The sequence below is a fragment of the Arvicanthis niloticus genome, chromosome 6 (genome assembly GCF_011762505.2).
Source record: "Arvicanthis niloticus isolate mArvNil1 chromosome 6, mArvNil1.pat.X, whole genome shotgun sequence".
In the NCBI taxonomy this organism is placed as follows: domain Eukaryota; kingdom Metazoa; phylum Chordata; class Mammalia; order Rodentia; family Muridae; genus Arvicanthis; species Arvicanthis niloticus.
Window position 1 is genome coordinate 46,907,351 of NC_047663.1, and position 19,721 is coordinate 46,927,071.

The following is a 19,721-nucleotide window of genomic DNA, read 5'->3' on the forward strand; positions in this document are numbered from 1 at the left end:
TTCTGAGTCTGAAGCTTTCCCTTCTTCTCAATGCAGGAAACCCTCGGGAGGCAGCCAAGAAGGCCTTCGGAAACAGGGCTCAACCAGTGGGAAGGCCCCAGCTCTCAGCCCACAGGCCTTGAAACACATATGGGTACGCACAGCACTCATGGAGAAAGTTCTGGACAGGGTTGTACAATACCTGGCGGAAAACTGCAGGTGACTGCCCACTCCCCGTTGGTCCTTTCCTTGGCCCACCTCAGCCTTATCCCTCTACATGGTTAATAGTCCATTGCAGTCTATAGGCATGCCTCCAGCCCTCCTTTGGCACCCCAAGAACATAGACTATGCCAAGAACCCTGAAACACTCCATCCTATGGACTCATTCTTTTTTGGTGACTGATATGAATCTGGTCTCTGGCCATGCTTCTCCTGAGTGAGCTTGACCACGCTGGCCTGAGTCCAGGAGCCCTGGTAGTAACCCTGTCTATCTCCTCTTGGCAGCAAGTATTACGAGAAGGAAGCATTATTGGCAGATCCTGTGTTTGGCCCAATCCTGGCATGTCTCCTAGGTAAGCTCAAAAACTTGAAGGCCTGTGTTGGGTCAGTGTGGCGAGGGGTGAAGATGAAAGGGCCCTGGCTAAATTAACCGCCCCTGTCTCCATAGTGGGACCCTGTGCCTTGGAGTACACGAAGCTCAAGACAGCTGATCACTACTGGACTGACCCCTCTGCCGATGAGCTAGTTCAGAGGCACCGTATCCGGGGTCCCCCTAACCGTCAGGACTCCCCGGCAAAGCGCCCTGCCCTGGGGGTTAGTATCCTCTCCACCTCTGTGCTCACTTACTCAGATTATACTGGTGGGCCCCAAGAGGCACCCAAGAGAACCTTCTGTCTACACTAAGTCTTGCATACATATCAGTAACCTGTGCCTTCTGTTAATTAGAGACCAAAGGGTGGTGGAGAGTCAGCTAGAGAGGGCCAGCATGGGAGCCGGGAGGTTGCGTTCTAAGGCCAGCTTCCCAGGGCGGGGGCCTGAGCTGTGACTTTCCTGGCAGATCCGGAAGCGCCACTCTAGTGGGAGTGCTTCAGAAGAGCGGCTAGCTGCCTGTGCCCGTGAGTACGTGGAGTCTCTGCACCAGAACTCAAGAACACGCCTGCTCTATGGCAAGAACAACGTGCTAGTGCAGCCGGTAGGAATACTTCCCTCTTTAGAAGGTCCCAGGACCAGAAGCCAGCTTCTTTGCTACAGTACTTGACCAGAGCGAAGTGGATCCCCTCCGACCCATACTTCATTGTCATATGATTCATGCCCAGCTTGGAGTTGGCAGGAGACAGAGATGACATCTACCCTTGTTAGCTGAAATCCAGGCTGTCCAGGGCTAGGAGGGCAGCCAGCTGGCAGGGTGAATGCCCAGAATGGGTGTGGCTGGCCAGTGGTACATCTGGCACCCAGGCAGACAGGACGGAGCCAATGGCACTGAACCAGCTAGGAAGAACTATCCAGATCTAGCTTCTGTTTCTCCTGACTGTACCCAGCCTCTAGCCCCAGGACTCCACTGCTGACCTGGCCTAGTCTCTTGGGCTCATTTGCATGGGCCATCCTGTGAGACTCTTGGGCCCATATTGTCTCTGTCTTCTGGTGTGTCTCTTCCCTATAGAAGGAGGACATGGAGGCGGTCCCTGGTTACCTCTCCTTGCACCAGTCTGCAGAGAACCTAACTCTGAAGTGGACTCCCAACCAACTCATGAACGGGACTCTCGGAGACTCTGAGCTAGAAAAGAGGTGGGGGTTTTACACTTGTTCTAAGGAAGCAGGAAAGGGAGTGAAAGCTTGGCCCAGGGCAGGGAGTGGAAAAACATAGCAGACTCCAAGGGACAAGACTTACTCCTTATCTCAATGCCAAGAGTTAGAGGAAAGGCTGGCCGCTTGGAGTAATTCCCAAGCCCTCCGAAACTGAACCACGCCTGGCCATGGAGGGGTTTGCACAAGCCAAGTGCTGGATAACTAAGACTGCCAGACCTTGTGCCAGGAAAACAGCATGAGGCATAGAGAAACGGGGCTGGCCTGGGTCACTGCTTGGCTATGGCTCCCCTATCTTCAACAGTTTCAGGGGCTGATAGGACAGAGGCAGGTCTTAGAACATGGTGACACCATACGGTTCCTTTTTAGTGTTTACTGGGACTATGCCTTGGCGGTGCCCTTCAGTCAGATCGTCTGCATCCACTGCCACCAGCAAAGTGAGTGCGCTTGTCTGAGACACAGAGGTGGGACCAACACCGTCTTCCTGTTGCACACTGTGCATGGGGCTTGTAGACTTCTGTGTCCCTCCTAATGTCCTTATTTTGCAGTGTCAGGAATCAGAGCATGCATTCACATGCTAAGCATGTGTTCTACTGAGACACACTCCCAGCCTGATCCTTTTTTTTTTAAATTATTTAAAAAAAAAAAAAAATATAGCCAAGCAGTCAGTGGTGGTACACATCTTTAATCCCAGCACTCAGGAAGCAGAGGAAGGCAATTTCTGAGTTCAAGACCAGCCTGGTCTACAAACTGAGTTCCAGGACAGTCAGAAATTCTGTCTAGAAGAAAACAAACAAAAAAATTTATGTGTACAGTTGTTTCACCTTGGTATATGTATGTGTGTATATATTCATGCATCATGTAAGCCAAAACAGGCCATTAGATCCCCAGAACTAGAATTACTGAGAGCTGTGAGCTGCCATATGGATGCTGGGAATTGAACCCAGCGCCTCTGCAAGAGCAACAAGTGCTCTTAACTGCTGAAGCAAAACTTTGCAGCTTCATTTTTTTTGCATTTATTTAGAGAATGTGTGTAAGTACACACATTCACACCTGCACCACAGTACACACGGAGACCTCAGGACATTTTGCAGGAGTTACTTCTGTCCTTCCAATGTGTGGCTTTCAGGGATGGGAATGAAACTCAAATTGTTAGGCTCTGCAGCAGTCACCTTAACCTGCTGAGCCATCCTGCCAGCCCGCCACTGTTCCTGTTAATGAAGCATCCAAGGCATGTTCTAGCCTGTCTACCCTCCTTCCTAGCCTGGGAAATCTCACCTGTTGGGCCAGGGTGATGGGTCGGGAGGTCTCAAGAAGGGCCCCAGCCTCACTCGTGGGCATTCACCCCCACCAGAGAGCGGTGGCACACTTGTGCTGGTGAGCCAGGATGGCATCCAGAGGCCGCCACTACACTTCCCACAGGGAGGACACCTGCTGTCCTTCCTGTCATGTCTGGAGAATGGGCTGCTGCCTCGAGGACAGCTTGAGCCCCCGCTGTGGACCCAGCAGGGAAAGGTATCTTGGCTGGGGAGGCTCTGGGTGCAGGGCTGGGTGAAGGAAGGCCTCCTTTCTTCCTTTTCCACACAGAGTTCTCAGGAATAGCTTTGGGTGGAACCTTGGGTGGACTGTACACTGGACAGCCTGACCATTTGCTTCCTCTGCAGGGCAAGGTTTTCCCCAAGCTACGGAAGCGCAGCAGCATACGGTCCGTTGATGTGGAGGAGCTGGGTGTAGGACGGGCAACAGACTATGTATTCCGGATCATCTACCCTGGACATAGGCACGAGCACAGTGAGTGTCCCCACATCCCCTGTGAAGGATGCTCAGGGTGTGCGAGAACACTGTCATCTGAGTCATGCAGGCCCACTGGTCAGGCCAGCTGGAGACAAGAGGTTCATCATTTACAGCCTCCCCACTGAATCTTTCACTCACAGATTGTCACTACCTAGATGTCATTACCCCCAACCCCCGACCCCCAGTGACCCTGAGGCCCAGCTCAGCAGGTCCAGGCATTACTATACATGTTTCTTAGTAATATTTCATGCCATGATGCAGAAAAAAGGGAGACTGGAAATATTAATAGATTTCCTCTTCAGCCTAAAATAAAAGGTAACAAACTCTCCTCCCGTCTTTGGTCCCGCATCCAACCTCGCCCAATCAGCCTGGGCACAGGAGCTGCACTTCTTGAACAGTGCAGGTTCACTTCCAGAGCCAAAGTCCTCCTCAAGCCAGACTCTGACACAGAGCATCCTCTGAAGAGGATGGAACCTGGAACCTGGAACTTTCGTGTTGAGGGTTGTGGCCTGAGGCAGCTGGGCCTCAGGGTTGGGGTGGGGGTCTATCAAGAAGTATCTGCTCTTTTTGCTTGGTGATGCTGCTACCCATGGGTTTCTCTGCACTAGACTTGAATTTTTTGAAGATTAGGTCATGGAATCTGCCAGTCCACAGTGATTACTGCCAACTAGACCACCTACTCCTCCCTTCATTTCCTAACTTGTGCCAAAAAGTTGTCCATAGTATGTCTTTGTTGATGGGCAGGTGACCCAGACTTCACACAGAAGCTATAGCGTAAATGATCCAAATAGGCGTGGAGGACTCTGTTGCTCTCCAGTATACCAGATAAGAGACAGCTACAGCCAGAATGCTGTAGGCTGGCATTTCACCTCAGGCTTTGCTTGGTTTCAAATTGCAGCCTAATTTCCCTTCTTCGGTCCGTGACATGTTCCATTCTGCTCACATCACTGTAAGGACCTCTTCTGTCCCTAGAGGTCGAGCCAGGCATCAAGAGCTGAAACTCAGCTAAGTGACTCCTGCTTCTCCAGGTGGCTCTGAGAGGACCCTGGGAGAAGGTTGAATTTATACTCTTAAAATGAGGGCTTGGGATCATCTCTAGGTTAAATGCAGCCCAACTATGACAGCAGCTAAATAAAAATTTAGATCCATCTGGCCAGAGTCCAACTAGCCTTAGTCAGAGTTGGTCTCCTAGACAGACAGACAGACAGACAGACAGACAGACACACACACACCTTCCATCCTCTTCTAATAACCACAGAAGGTTCTTAGCCCCCACCCTGCTGTCCCCCACCCCATTCCCTTTATGCCTTGCAGGTTCAAGGTGATCTTAGTCCCCACACCATTCACCTCAAGGAGGGCAGTTGGTCCTTCCTGCTCAGGGACTAGGGTCCTCATGCCTCTGCCTCTCTCGCTATTCTCTTTGAGCAGTCACTATTAACTACCACCACCTAGCGGCCAGCCGAGCGGCCTCGGTGGACGATGATGAGGAAGAGGAGGATAAACTACACGCGATGCTCTCAATGATCTGCTCGCGGAACCTCACAGCTCCCAATCTGATGAAAGGTTTTTATCCTTCCCCATCCCTGACTCACCTTCTCCTCCACCCTAACCCTTCTGGGCCCACTTGCCACCCACTGCAGGGACTCAAACAGCAGTGTTGGCATTAGGGGACTTCTGTCAGAGGCAGATCAGTGAGGACACAAGGAGTCCAGATTGGCACTGGCAAGAAGAGAGAACACACAGAGCAAATGGTTCTGAATGAGGAGAGGGGTCTTTAGGCTGAGAGGAGGGCTGGCTATCTGATGGCCTCTTGGGGACCAGAATGGCTCTCAGAGCCTCTCCCTGTTCCTGCCAGTCATGTAGACAAATGCCAGGCAGTGGTCTCTTTCATTCTCTCTGCTGACAGGAAAGCTAGCCTGCAGCCTTGTGCTTCTGACTATGACTTAAGAAGACAGGGGCAGAGGTGGAGCTGGACAGACAGACGTGAGAGATAAGAGTCACCAGGAGAAGAGGTTCCAAGGATTGGTCTTCCCATGTGTGAGGACTGTAGTATATGAGCTGGTACTTTGACATGAAGCTAGAAATTCTTAACCACAGAGTGTCCAGGAACTGGTCTAGGCTCCCAGCAGCAACATGAATTCCTGCCCCATATGCCCCTGGTTCACTGTGTGGGGTTGAGAAAGTATTACTATCTCCAGACTTGGTTTTCTCACTGGTGCTTAGTGTTGTGCCATTGGTGTTACCTAAGTGTCCCGTACTCTAGAACCTCAACTTCCATGCTGGCTGGGATCTCCTTCCATGGAGACAACATAGGATGGTAGTCGCAGCCCCTCAGCATGCCTTTGCCCACCAAATTCTTTTTAATGTAGAGCTGTCTCAGTGAGGAAGGGCCCCACTCTTTGAAGAAACATCAACCAGGGCCCTATGAGGGCCAGGGAGGGGCTTCAGGAAAGGCTGGATAGAGATGCTGAGGCTAGACTAGCTCCTAGGTGATAGGGAATTTTCCAGTCCCCACCATCTCTATGCTACAGAGTTTTAATTGTTCTCACTTTTACAAAGAGAGTCTAATACATTATATTCCCTACAGAGATGCTGTTCACTCTGTTTCTCTCCTTACACTACTATAGAGTTCTGCTAAGGGGCACAGCATCCTAAGCAAGTCACTCAGCTTGTAATGACTCTCCTACTCCTGCCAGCCAAGCCCGTGGCTCAGAACACGCCCAGTACCCATCAGGCAACTCTGCCTGCTGCTCTTCTTCCTGCCACAGTTCTGCCCTTCCTCTCCAGTCCTGTAGGCCATGGAATACCCTACTTTTTAGGTTACTGACACGCACACTTGCTCTCTATCTGTCAGCACCACAGACTTGGACAACACTGTGCACAGGTTAATTGGCCTTCAGTCATGTGGGGAGGCTGAGCTCATAGTAGAAAGGCCACTGACTGCTGGGTGGAATGGCACACACACCTGGAGTCAGAGCACTTTAGGGGTGGAAGGAAGAGGGTCAGAAGGTCAAGATCAGCCTTAGCTACATTGGGAGTTTGAAGCTAGCCCAGGCAACTTGAGATCTCAGAAGAAAAAGAAAGTGCACTAGCTAGTATTAGGACTGAGGCCTCTGAATCAGACAAATTTCCAGGCCCATAGGATCCAGAGGCCTTGGAAGTAGTTCAGGTATCCTTTTGTAGAGTTTGGGGATTAGACCAACCCACTGTGTAGCTCTGTGACCCCAGTACTTGGGGCACGGGTAGAGGTATGAGAAGAAAATCTGAAGGGAAATGGAAAGAAGAGATGGGGGTGGGAGCTCCCCTGTGTACTCCAGTCCATAATGACAACACTGTTGAGTTCTGCAGCCATTGCTTTTTCAGGCCTGCAACATGCTTGACTTGTGCATGTGATTAAGTGGCGGGGTGTCCAGGTCTCTTCCCTCCCCTCTCCGTTTCCTGCTGCCGTCACAGAGCAGAGATGCTGTTCACTCTAATTCTGCTCCAGGCACCTTTCACTCGGAGTCCTAGGAGCTGTGTGGTTCACCCACTTCGATTGTTTGCTTTACACTTTCCTCATGCTCAGAGGAGAGAGTCAGAGTCAAAGCTGACCCAGCAGACCCCTGTCCAGCCTGCTGCCTCACCAGTCACTCACCCAGTCACTCCAGAGCTCCAGCTGTCTACACTGGGCTGTCACAGTGTAGAGAGTGTGCAATGCTGGCTGGTTCAGCTCCTTCCTGGAGAATTAAGGTGAAGAGCATTGACCCAGGAGATGTGCCTTGGTTGGGCCCAACTTTCTGGGCATGAGCTTGTTTCCCTCTGTGCCCATCCTCCACCCGCTGCACCTGTTACCATCCCTGCCTGCTGCCTGCTGCCTGCCTGGCTGGGCTGACTCCTCCCCACCCACCTCTATCCCTACCTCTGGCTCCACCCACACCTGGCCTCCTGCTTGCTGCAGGGGCTTGAGTAGGCTCCAACACCCCACCACCTGCACTTATCCTCTCTCGCTGCTCCCAGAGTCTTCAGCATGGCTTGCAACCCCTCACTCCCAGAGCCGCAGCACCCATACCAAACATACTCCCTTAATTTAACTCCTGGTGGAGCTGAAGGTCCAGATACTGACACAATCCTACCCATGGGTCTGGTGGGACAAGGCAGGGTAGCCCTTGAGGGGACTAGAGGGAAATCAGCTCAGCCCTCACCACCAAGGCACACCCAGAGCTGGCGTCTGGCTATCTAAAAACCAGACCTTGGCCTCCAGACTGTGGGGAGTCAGAGTCTCTTGCTAGATTTACCTAGGAAACCATTTCTGAAGACCTTAGCACACACAGCTCTCCTTGTTCTTCACTCTTCTACACCCCCTTACCCTGTGATACCACTGAGTCCTTCACTGTGTCTCATCTCTGTGGCTCCTGGCCAATATCCATACCCTGAACAGTGTTCTGCCCAATGCAGGCCCTAGAAACTCTAGAGTCTTGACTCAGTTCTAATTTAGCTCAATAGGGATGGTTGAGACAGCTTCATCTACAGAAGTACAGACATGTCCAAGAGTCTGTCTTCTGATGCTGCACATTGGCATGGTCAGCTGTGACTGGAGTATTGGATCATTGGGTCTATGTGTGCCCAGACACCGCTTCCATCCTCCAGCCTTGGGCTCTCCGCTCCATTCCAGCTCACACAAGAGCTACCATGCTAAGTAGGCAGGCTTCCAGATGTCTGGTTTGGGCAGGAAGCACTGTTCCAGATCTTGGGAAGCCAGAGGCTAGTGAGACATAGTTTGAGGCCCTCAAGGATCTTGATGATCGATACTGGGGCTTCCACACACATTCCTGAGTGTCTCAGAAAGAAGCAGGCTGAGAGCCTTTACAGGCCAGGCCAACTGGCAGTGTTTGGGGAGCAAAGGCCTTTGTTCTTCTTTCCTCTAGGAAAGCATGTGTTCTCTGACATTGGTGGAGGTGGATAGACAAACCACCCACAACTCAGCACAAGTATTCTATTACATGGAAAGGCTGCCATCTTCTCCAGGCTCAGGGGAAGCTGGGCAGTGTCAGGCACACTCCCACTCTCCATCTCTGGGTTCTCAACCAGGCAGGCACCACCTTAGGAATTTCCACCAATGTGATTATGTCTGCAGCTCTGGGCAGAGATGGGCATGCTGCAGGGCACTTGGGGAGAAAGCCCACAGGCATTGACCTTGGCTCCTTCCTGCCCTCAGATGCTGGCGACATGATTGAGATGCAGGGTTTTGGACCCAGCCTGACAGCCTGGCACCTTGAGCCCCTGTGTAGCCAGGGCTCCTCCTGTCTTTCCTGCTCCTCCAGTAGCTCCCCCTATGCAACCCCCAGTCACTGCAGCTGCATTCCTGACAGGTGAGTGGGAAGGACAGGAACTAGCCTCCTGTTGATGCATGGATCCATGTTTGAACCTTCTGTCCTTACAGGCTGTGCCACTGGCATGACAGGGTGGCCACTAAGTTGGACAGACCTGGATTAAAATCTCATTTGTGCCGCCTACATTACCTCAGCAAATTGTTGTGCCCCTGTGAGCCTCTGTCTTTCCTTTTTGTTTTGTTTGAGACAAGGTCTCACCATGTAGCTCTGGCTGGCCTGGAACTCTCTATGTAGACCAGGCTGGCCTCTTACTCAAAGCCATTTGCCTGCCTCTGCTTCTCAAGTGCTGGGATTAAAGGCCTGGCACTTCCGTGTTTCTAAACCTCAGTTTTCTCCCCTGCAAAGTGGGGTGATACCACCTCCTTTCTCACAGCAGGTGAGGACCAGGTGAATGCCCAGGGTTGTGCTTTCACATAATAGAGCACAATACTCCGCTCACATTCCCATTACAGATGTGGGCCCACTGTCAGGCTGTGTCTGGGAACACTTAGAACTACCATGTATGAAGGCAATAAGGCAGCAGTTGGGCTCACTGACTGAATATTCTCCTTCACCTGTCACTTCATCTTTACCTGCCATTTCTGGTGTTCCTGAAGTGTCTCTGTTTATACATAAAGAAATCAAGATTCACTGTAGCAAAGTTAAAGCTCGGCCCTCAACTGCAGCATCAAAGATGACTGGCAGGGTGGGGCCACTATTGTACTGCTAAGTTGTGTGTGTGTGTGTGTGTGTGTGTGTGTGTGTGTGTGTGTGTGTGTATACACACACACCCTCTCCACACAACCCCTAGCATATTGCCCGCCTCTGCACCCTGAAGCTACAATGTGAGCCCCTCTTGCCAGTGGGCTATAACCCCCCTTCTGAGCCAGGATGTTTCCACAGGTTGCCCCTCAGGCTGCTGTGTGAGAGCATGAAGAGGCAGATTGTGTCCCGGGCCTTCTATGGCTGTGAGTGTGTGGTGAGGTGGGGGTCTGAGGGGCTGGGGGTGGGGAAGCACCTCAGTCACACAGCCTCCTCCTTGTCCACTGTAGGGCTAGCCTACTGTCGCCACCTGTCCACAGTGAGGACACACCTGTCTGCACTGGTGCATCACAACATTATCCCACCAGACAAGCCCCCAGGGGCCTCAGGTGGCCTTACCAAGGATGTGTGGAGCAAGTATCAGAAGGACAAAAAGGTGCAAACTGGGCCTCCATGGGGTGGGGACATAGGAGGCAGCAGTTATATATAGCTGCTTGCTCTGAACTGTTCCTTTGGGATAAAATGTAGTAAGGAGTTGGGTGGACAAACTAGACTGATGCTATGGGGTGACCTGCATCACAGGTGTACGGCTGACTCTCATCTGCATGGGAAGGGACTGGGCCTGGAATCTAATCTACTTCCATATTGATCTGAGAACTGACAGATCTTTGCCTGTTAGAGCTCTGTTCCCTGCCCAGGAGGAAGGGGATATGACAAGATCTCTTGAAGCTATAACCAGGGAACAGGAGACTATGGCTGCCCCGAGCAGGGTATGCCTAGGCTCAGTAAAGCCACAGAAGGCCAGGCTTAGCTTTCCCTGGGATGTGGCTTGCCTCCTGGGCCACAGTAACTGGAGGCTGCATGGTCTTTCCCCTCTGGATCACTCAGAACTACAAGGAGCTGGAGCTGCTGCGCCAGGTGTACTATGGAGGTGTGGACCACGAGGTTCGCAAGGACGTCTGGCCCTTCCTGCTTGGCCACTACAAGTTCGGCATGAGCAAGAAGGAGATGGAGCAGGTAAGGGAGCCTGCTACTACAGAACTAAGAAACTAGCAGCTGGACAAGTGACCCCGGGCAGGGGGAGGTGTTGGAAGCCTTAGCCTCTCCGAGCTAGAAACAGCAGAGGAGACAGGAGCAGAGCAGCCTCCTGGTCCTCACTGAACTCGAGTTCAGCTGTCTCAACTTCTGAGTCCCCTCTAGGCCGAGGTTCCAGTGCTTGGCCAGCTTCAAGGAGGAGGCCCTGGGCACCCTCCCCTCATGGTCACAGTGTGGTCTGTGCATAGGTGGATACAGCAGTGGCAGCAAGATACCAGCAGGTGCTAGCAGAGTGGAAGGCCTGTGAGGTGGTGGTGAGGCAGCGGGAGCGGGAGGCTCACCCAACCACGCTCACCAAGTTCTCCTCGGGCAGCAGCATTGATAGCCACGTGCAGCGCCTCGTCCACCGCGATTCCACCATCAGCAATGATGTGAGCCAGATTGGGGGAGGGCTGGGGGAGGGCTGGGGGACCCACCAGTCTCTTAGGCACAAGGGTCCCAAGCATGGGGCCAGGCTCCAATCCTGGCAGTTGGGTCCTGGACAGAGGCTTTATGTGTTAGTGTCTCAAAATTTCAACGGAAGAATAGGCAAGTTCTGGTATTTTCACATAAAAACAAGTCACTGCTTTGTGCTGGGTTTTTATGGATCTTTTAGAATTTAGGGAAGCTTCTCCCTCTGTGTAGAGAGCATGTGAGGTAGTCACAGTCCCATGGCTCCCAGTACTGCGTGGTGAGATCAGTGTCTCTGAACAAGACTGGCCAGTGTCTGGCCCCAGTTTCCAGACTTCTCCATCCCCATGCCTCTGATTCAAGGGGCTTTATGGAAAGCTGTTGCCCAAAGAACAGAGGTGCCCAGAGAGAGAGAGAGCCATTGCTTTCCACTGGCAGGACCCTCTCTCTGCAGAGGTAGGTAGAGCACGCGTGGATGGCTCTCCCGCTGCCACTCTGCCTTGAGAACACTGGCTGCCCTCTGCTGCCAATGTTCTTGCCTGGATTTCTTGTTTTTTTGTTTTGTTTTTCCTTCCTTCTTTCCTGTCCCCAGGCCCTTCTGTCTTGAGCTGATCTTACCTATCACCCGCTTCAGCCTTCCCAGTGCAAATGCTAGGATTACAGGCACCTCTAGATACTTACCTGGCAGACATTATTTTTATTCTTATGGTCGCTTATTTTTGAGACAGGGTCTCACTTTGTAGTTCTGAAACTCACTATGTAGGCCAGGGTAGCCTTGAACTCACAGAGATCCACCTGCCTCTGCTTCCCAAATATTAGTATTAAAGTTGTGTACACTCATGCCCAGCCCACACGTGGTTTTCTTTTTAAAGTTTATTCATTTTTATGTGTATGGGTGTTTTGTCCGCATGTATGGTCTGTGCAGCACATGTGCCTGCCCATGAAGGTTGTCAGAAGAGGGCATCAGGAGTCCTTAGAATTGGAGTCGTGGATAATCACAACCACCTTATGGATGCTGGAAACTTACCCAGGTCCTCTGAAGAGCAGCAAGTGCTCTTAACCACTAAGCCATTTCTCCAGCCCCCATTTTGTATATATCCCTCCTCCTTCAAAATAGTTTCTTCTAAAATATAATGACAAATAAGTATGAAGTTGCTGAAGCCCATTACTTTGTATAATAAACTACCATTAAAAGTTTCAAAAACAGGCTTAGTGTCTCACATCTGAAATCCCAGTATACTAGAGGGAGAAGGAGAAGGACCTGGAATTCAAGACCAGCCTTAGCTACTCAGCAGAGTCAGAGCCATTCTGGGCTATGTTAGTCCCTATTTCAAAAAAAATAAATAAATAAAAATAAAAAAAAAAAAAGAGAAAAAAAGGCTTCTTTAGATAAAGTTTGATTTTGGTATTTTACTAATCATGAATGTTAACAGAAAATATAACCCGGCCAGAGAGATGGCTGAACTGGGCAAGCAAGCTGATCTTCCAGAGGTCCTGGGTTCAATTCCCAATACCCGCATGGCCGCTCATAACCAATTGGTAACTCCAGTTCTAGGACACATGATGCCCTCTTCTGACCTCCGCGGGCCCTGCATATCATATGTCCACATGTTATGCACAGACATAAATGCAGGCAAAACACCCATATATAGAGAATAAATATAAATATTTTCTTTAAAAGTCTCTAACTAAAGGACACATCCTCCCTCGCCGTGTGCGCGCTTCCTAATCCCCTGCTCATGAGTATGCTCCGTGCTCTGGCTTCTGTAGACACCTGAATCTGGGACAGGAGAGGCCTGGCTTAGCAGGTAAAGGCTGTTTCTGCCCAAGTCTGATGACCTGAGTTTGATCCCAAAAAACCAATGACAGGTGAAGAGAAACGGACTGCACAAAACTGTCCTGTGTCCTTGTGTGCACTGTGGCACATGCATTCCCACCCCCACCCCACCCCCCACAGTAATGACAAATACATAAAAACAAGCCTGACCTGTGGTGGTGCTGTACTCTAGTAATACAAATAATTGGCCCCTGGAGCCCGGCTGGAGAGATGGCTCAGGGGTTAAGAGCACTAGCTGCTCTTCCAGAGGTCCTGAGTTCAATTCCCAGCACCCACATAGTGGCTCACAACCATCTGTAATGGGATCTAATGACCTTTTGTGGTATGTCTGAAGACAGCTACAGTGTACTCATCTACATAAAACAAATAAATACTAAAAAAAAAAAAAAAAAAGAGGAGGAGGAGGAGGAGGCAGTGGCGGCCATCCTGGGCTAGAGTTCCCCAAGCATGGCTTTCCTTAGTGTTGTAGACTTCACCCCTTAGACTACCATGTCCAGTTAGAAAAAGAAGACTAAGGCAGTGGGTGGGGGTGACCTCGCCCCTGGGGTGTGTTAACAATGGTGGGCTTCTGTACATTGTTTCCTTCTTCTGTACTTTGTCTGAAGACTAACTACTGACTTGGTATTGTTACAGAGGTTTCCTGTCTTGTCTGCTCAACATTCAATACCAAGAATAAAGACCTTGCTTTTCCTAAAACGGGCATCTTATTCTCCCCACCACACCCCACCAGCCACTCCAAGACACTAGGGCAGGTTTCCTGGGCTCCTTTGTGACTTCAGGTCTTTGTTGAATGACACTGAGCTTTAGGGGCTGGAGATGGCTCAACTATTAAGGTCATATACTACTTTTGCAGAGGACCTGAATTCAGATGCTAGTGCTCTGGCCTCAGTAGGTCCCTGCACTCAGGTACATTAACCAAATGCACCAAATGTAATTAAAAATAAAAAATGAATCTTTTGAAAAACATGGGCAGTGGTGGCACACACCTTTAATCCCAGCACTTGGGAGGCAGAGGCAGGTGGATCTCTGAGTTTGAGGCCAGCCTGGTCTACAGTTCCAGGACAGCCAGGGCTACACAGGGAAACCCTGTCGTGGAAAAAAACAAAACCAAACAAACAACAAAAAAAAAAAAAAAAAAAAAAAAAAAAACCTAGGAGCCTCTGTTTTCTTTCTTGTAGCAGTCTCCTGGAGCTGTGGGGTACATTACACAGACATGGCTTATCGGGGTTTTTGCCCAAAACCTTGTTCTTCTCTTGGTTGGCTGGGTCAGAAGCTAGTCTGGTACCCAGGGGCTGCAGTGTTGGGAGTTGGGGGAGGGGGTGTGAAGAAAATCCTTCTTTTCAGCTCTATTCTAATCTGGGGATGAACCTGGAGTGTTGGATGGAGCCATGTGTTTATTCCCACCAGGTGTTTATCTCCGTGGATGATCTAGAGCCCCCTGGGCCTCCAGACCCGGAAGATCCCAAACCAAAGCAGGAACAGGAACCAGGGACTGGGACTCCAGGCATGGCTGCTGCAGAACAGTCTGTGGAGTTTGACTCTCCAGACTCGGGGCTGCCTTCCTCCCGAAACTACTCTGTGGCCTCAGGCATCCAGTCCAGCCTAGATGAGGCACAGAGTGTGGGCTTTGAAGAGGACGGTGCTGGAGAAGAAGGCTCTGAAGGGCCAGCCACTGCAGCCCACACTTTCTCTGAACCCCACAATCCAGGCCAGGAGAAGCCTGCACCTGCCAGTGAGCTTGAAGCAGGGGAGGAGCTCACAGCTGTGTGTGCTGCAGCCTATACTGTACGTGGATGCTCCCTGACACTGCTGTCAGTGACACCCTAAAATCTGGGGACTGGCTGCAGGGGGAGAGAGGGTGGCGTGTCTGTTTCCGAAAGGGTTCTCTGAGCATCACCAAGAGGCCTCTGTCCTTAGCATTCTGGTCCTTGTTGGCTGAGTTTTCTTTGTTTGGGTATCATCTCCTGCCTCAGCCTGGGAGGGGCTGGCCAGCCTTACCTCTGAAGGACACCCCTTTTCCAGATAGAATTACTGGACACTGTGGCCTTAAATCTGCACCGCATAGACAAGGACGTGCAAAGGTGTGACCGCAACTACTGGTACTTCACAACCCCCAACCTCGAGAGGCTCAGAGACGTCATGTGCAGGTACCATTGGGGGCAAGCAGTGGGAGATTTGGGGACCCAGCCGGGCCATGGGTAATTCCCACTGTCTCACAGGGTAGAGCTATGGTAATTATTTCAGGATTGGGGAAAGAAAAGATGACTTGTGGGGAACAGAATGTTTTAGGGGCTATATTCCCCAAGAAAAGAGAATGACTTGGCTACAGTGACCATCGCTGGCATTTTAGCTACGTGTGGGAGCACCTGGACATGGGCTACGTGCAGGGCATGTGTGATCTCCTGGCGCCTCTCCTAGTCATCCTTGACAATGGTAAGGGATGAGGCTTCCCCAAGCGGAACTGGGTTCAGGGTGACAAAATGGGAGAAAGAGTCTGGAAGGGTTAGAATATTAGCCAGTCTGCCCTCTGGGGGCCTCCTTCCCATCTCTTCGCAGACCAGCTGGCCTACAGCTGCTTCAGCCACCTCATGAAGAGGATGAGCCAAAACTTCCCCAATGGGGGTGCCATGGACACCCACTTTGCCAACATGCGTTCCCTCATCCAGGTAAGTGCTGCAGCTGTCTGTGGGAGCTGGGCATGGCTAGGCTTGTGCATCAGCCATAGGGAGGCTAGAGGTCGGGCCAGAAATGTCCTTTATATGTAAACTTATTTCACATATTCATTTACCAAGGGGCTGGTCTTGAATTTGCAGCAACCCTGCCTCACCTCCTTGACTGCTGGGACATAGGCATGCATCACCAGCCATAGCTGAATTCCCTTCGCTTAAAAACACAAAACAAAACATTGCTGGTAGGCACATGCTCCTAATCCCAGCACTTGGGATTTAGAGGCAGGAGATCAGGATTGCTATGAATTCAAGTTGCGCCTGGGCTACAGAGTGAGAACCTGTCAAGTCAAAGGGACTGGAGAATACCACAGTCTAGGAGCTGAGTTTAACGCCAGTAGCTTTGTTTTTAAAGCCACACGGTAGTTTATAATCCTGGTGCTGGGGAGGGAACAGTAGATCCCTGGCTTCTCTGGTCAAACAACCTACCTGAGTTCAAGGCCAGTGAAAGACCTTGTATTTCAAAAGGTGGAGAGCAGCAGTGGATGATCCCTGAGGCCATCCCCTGGCCAGCACAGTGTTTCCACATGCCCTTGGTCACCTGCAAAGACATGTGGGCACAAATATGCAATCACTGAGTTGGGGGCTTCCAGAGGACCTGGGTTCACTTCCCAGCACCCACATGGCAGCTCACAACTGTCTGTAACTCCAATTCTAGGGGACACAACACCCTCACACAGACATACATCCAGGCAAAACACCAGTGCAGATAGACTAAAAATAAAGCATTAAAGAAATGAATCGATTTAAATATTTAAAAAGAAAGGTCCTAGTTCAGGTAAAGGGCTTGCCTACACATGAAAAGCCCTGGGTTTCATGCCCAGCACCACACTGAACAATACAGTTATCTGTGTCACAAACTGAGAAGCAGTGTGCCCACATGCCTGAACCCGTTTTGCTGGGAAGTGAAGTGGGTGATTAAATCAAATGCCCAGAAACTGGGGTCACTGCAGAAAGGGTACAGCCAAGGGAGGGAGGCAGGCAAATGAACAGGAATGCAGGGACAGGCATGGCAGTGCAGTGGGATGGCTGAGGACAGCCCTGGGTGCTGGCTGAGGGTGGCACAGAAGCAGCTCAGGTCAGTGTTCTCCCCCCCCCCTCTCTCTCTCATGAGATCTTGGACTCAGAGCTATTTGAGCTGATGCATCAAAATGGAGACTATACCCACTTCTATTTCTGTTATCGCTGGTTCCTGCTGGATTTTAAAAGAGGTAAGAAGTGAGTGGGTCTGGGCATCAGGGCGCATGCCTACAATCCCAGGTCTCCAGAGTACACCAGGAAGGTTACTGGGAATTCAAGACCAGTCTCAGCTACATAGCAAGACCCTGTCTAAAAAAAAAAAAAAAAAAAAAAAAAAAAAAAAAGAGTGGGACATGGGACTTGGGTCAGGGGAAAGGGGGAGCCTAAAGCAGTGTTTTTTGTAACTTTCACTGCATACTTTGTGAGCTGCCCCTGCCCAGCCTGAGTTAATAAGGCTGCCCTGGCATGTGTGTGCTCGCATACACATGTGTGAGGCCTGTCCATACAGCTGCTCTGTCACTCTGTCACAGGAGATGGTGTCTGGAGCCCTGTCCAAACTACAGCTCCCCTGAGCACTAGAAATGGGGAGTGCGTATGGAGTCTGCAGAAATAGCCAAAGGAAGGGGTGGGGTCTTGGTTTTGGGATAGATTCCCCATGCTGGAGCAGGCTGAGCCAGGCTGCGTGCAGGAGGGGGCTCCTGCTGGAGCTGAGTCCATGTGTCACCGTCAAGCCCCTTGCCTGTGTCCCAGAGCTGCCGTATGAGGACGTGTTTGCGGTGTGGGAAGTAATCTGGGCAGCCAGGCGCATCTCCTCAGAGCACTTTGTCCTGTTCATTGCCCTGGCCCTGGTGGAGGCCTACAGAGAGATTATCCGTGACAACAACATGGACTTCACTGACATCATCAAATTCTTCAATGGTATGAGCTGAACCAGCCATTCTGGATGTGCCCTGGGGGGGGGCATGGGGCCTCAAGTCCTGGACTGGGCAAAGTTGGAGAGTTCTCAAGAATTCTAGGATCACTTCCCCATAGGAGGTGTCAAAGTACAGCAGGTGGAAACTAAGCAAGGGTTTCAGCCCAGGGCTCCTCTCAGCTTCCCCATAATTCCCTGTTTTCCCCAGAGCGGGCCGAGCGGCACGATGCCCAGGAGATCCTGCGGATTGCCCGGGACTTGGTCCACAAGGTGCAGATGCTCATAGACAACAAGTGAGGGCTGCAGCCGGAGCAGCGAAGTGGAGAGCCCAGGTACCAGTCCCCTGAGCTCCAGCAGGGGGAGGCCGAGGTCATCATAGCCCAGACTGCCTCACCCCGCCAACCCCACCCACTCAGCTATGTAACCTAACAAAGTGACTGTGAGCCAGGGATGTGAGTTGGGCAGTGCTGGCCCTGCAGGGCAAGTTGGGGTCAGGATGTCTGCAGATCACAGCTGGGTGGGAGGGGTCGGCCTCAGGGAGACTGGCTGCCTTGGGGAACACCTTCTGTGTTCTCCTCTCAAACAACTTAGAATAGCCCCACTGCTGCCTGCAGATTGGACTGTTCCCCAATGTCTCTTTCCCATCAACCTGGGGCCCTGTAGAGTTAGTGGGGTCTACAGTGGCCTGCACCTCACCTAGCAAGAGTTGCATAGGGCAGGGAGCTCTGTGCCATATCTCTCCTGAGGCCTTTTGTGGTCTCAACTAGCTGCCTGTTCAGGCTTGTATCCTAGGGGCAGGAGACCTTGGCTACCTTCTGGGCTGTCCTAAGACTCTGGGGCAGTCAGGTGTGGGCCCTGGGGGAGAGTGGCCCACCTCAGCAGCACTGCCATAGCCTCTGGCCACCAGAGTGAGCCCACAGACTCCCCACCCACTGCACAGTGACCCTCTCACGTGTACAGTGTCACTCCATACACCCTGCCCCTGCCCCTGCCCCTGCTTTCTGCACTAGAAACCCCTAGGACTGCACATAGCACACTCCCCCACTGTGTGGTGTGGAGGGCAGCGGCTATGCTTGCTCTCCAGAACCACTCGAGGGAGAGTGTAGGAAGACAATCCTGTCACAACCTCCCTCCAAGGACAGGCCTGGGAGTTCCGGGGCACCTATTACCTGTTGCAGACATCTGTGAGTTCCTGGGGCTGAGGGAGGTGGGAGTGCTGGATAGTCCTAGTTCACCCCCAGTGAGGCAAAGCCAGCTCCACTTTCCACATGCTCCAGGGTGCTGAGAAACCTGGAATCCCAGAGGGGCCCTTGGAAGGGTTCACAGGGTTGTTGATAAAGGTCCAGCCCTTGACCTAAGGTCCAGGCATGCTGCTTGTTTGTTCTGTCACCCCCACACCTCCACTATCTGAGCACAGGCAAGCCAAGTCTGGGACCTGGAGCCCACACCTTGCCTGGCTCCTGCCTAGAAGTCACCAAGGTCCACAGACTTGCTGCAGTTGAAAACCAGGAGAAAGGACCAGCTGCATTCTGCATATAGCACAGCCTTCCCTGCCCTGCCTTAGCCCCGGGTACTGCCCAGCTTGTGTGGGTACTGCCCAACCTACCCCATTACCCACCCTGTCCTGATTCCTTGGCCTCCACCAAGCACAGGTGGCCAGTGTGTGCCTGCCTTAGTGACTCTGGTTTTGTGAGGAGCAGAGTGTATGGGGTTTGGGGTTTTGTTTTTTGTTTGTTCGTTCGTTTGGTTGGTTGGTTATGTTTTGCTCAGAAACTATACTCTTAAATGTAACAGACCAGTAAATGCATTTGGCAACGCCTGAGGCTCTGATGGCTCCTTGTGGGACTGGCTGGACACAGAACGCTCATGTGTTAGACAGTGCATTCCAAGAGCCAACAGTAAAGGGGGGCATCTTTAAAAACAAAAACAAACGACAACAAAATAATAAAACCAAGAATGGTATAAGAGAACCAAAATTTTTCCTAGAGAAGGGCCTCCAGTTTGGGGGCTCCATGGCATGGGCTAGTTAGGAAGTCATGTACCCAGAATACCAG

General features: G+C 51.5%; 1 protein-coding gene across 6 annotated transcripts in view; it reads left to right on the forward strand.

Moving 5' to 3' along the window:
- Positions 1-19,721, forward strand: part of Sgsm2 (small G protein signaling modulator 2) — a 43,610-nt gene that overhangs the window by 21,058 nt on the left and 2,831 nt on the right. For 2 of the 6 annotated variants that reach the window (XM_076936316.1, XM_076936315.1), the window contains exons 4-24: positions 37-198; positions 484-551; positions 647-792; positions 1,037-1,171; positions 1,640-1,764; positions 2,152-2,219; positions 3,137-3,297; positions 3,447-3,573; positions 5,005-5,139; positions 8,771-8,924; positions 9,828-9,892; positions 9,977-10,122; positions 10,575-10,703; positions 10,970-11,152; positions 14,416-14,793; positions 15,031-15,155; positions 15,338-15,441; positions 15,565-15,674; positions 16,849-16,945; positions 17,505-17,672; positions 17,876-17,999. In XM_076936316.1, coding sequence (XP_076792431.1) covers positions 37-198; positions 484-551; positions 647-792; positions 1,037-1,171; positions 1,640-1,764; positions 2,152-2,219; positions 3,137-3,297; positions 3,447-3,573; positions 5,005-5,139; positions 8,771-8,924; positions 9,828-9,892; positions 9,977-10,122; positions 10,575-10,703; positions 10,970-11,152; positions 14,416-14,793; positions 15,031-15,155; positions 15,338-15,441; positions 15,565-15,674; positions 16,849-16,945; positions 17,505-17,672; positions 17,876-17,964 — 2,875 coding nt within the window. In that variant the 3' untranslated portion in view covers positions 17,965-17,999. Of the gene's footprint in view, positions 1-36; positions 199-483; positions 552-646; positions 793-1,036; positions 1,172-1,639; positions 1,765-2,151; positions 2,220-3,136; positions 3,298-3,446; positions 3,574-5,004; positions 5,140-8,770; positions 8,925-9,827; positions 9,893-9,976; positions 10,123-10,574; positions 10,704-10,969; positions 11,153-14,415; positions 14,794-15,030; positions 15,156-15,337; positions 15,442-15,564; positions 15,675-16,848; positions 16,946-17,504; positions 17,673-17,875; positions 19,490-19,721 lie in introns of those variants that run through there. The other 4 variants (XM_076936314.1, XM_034504245.2, XM_076936317.1 and 1 more) reach the window with 4 other exon arrangements.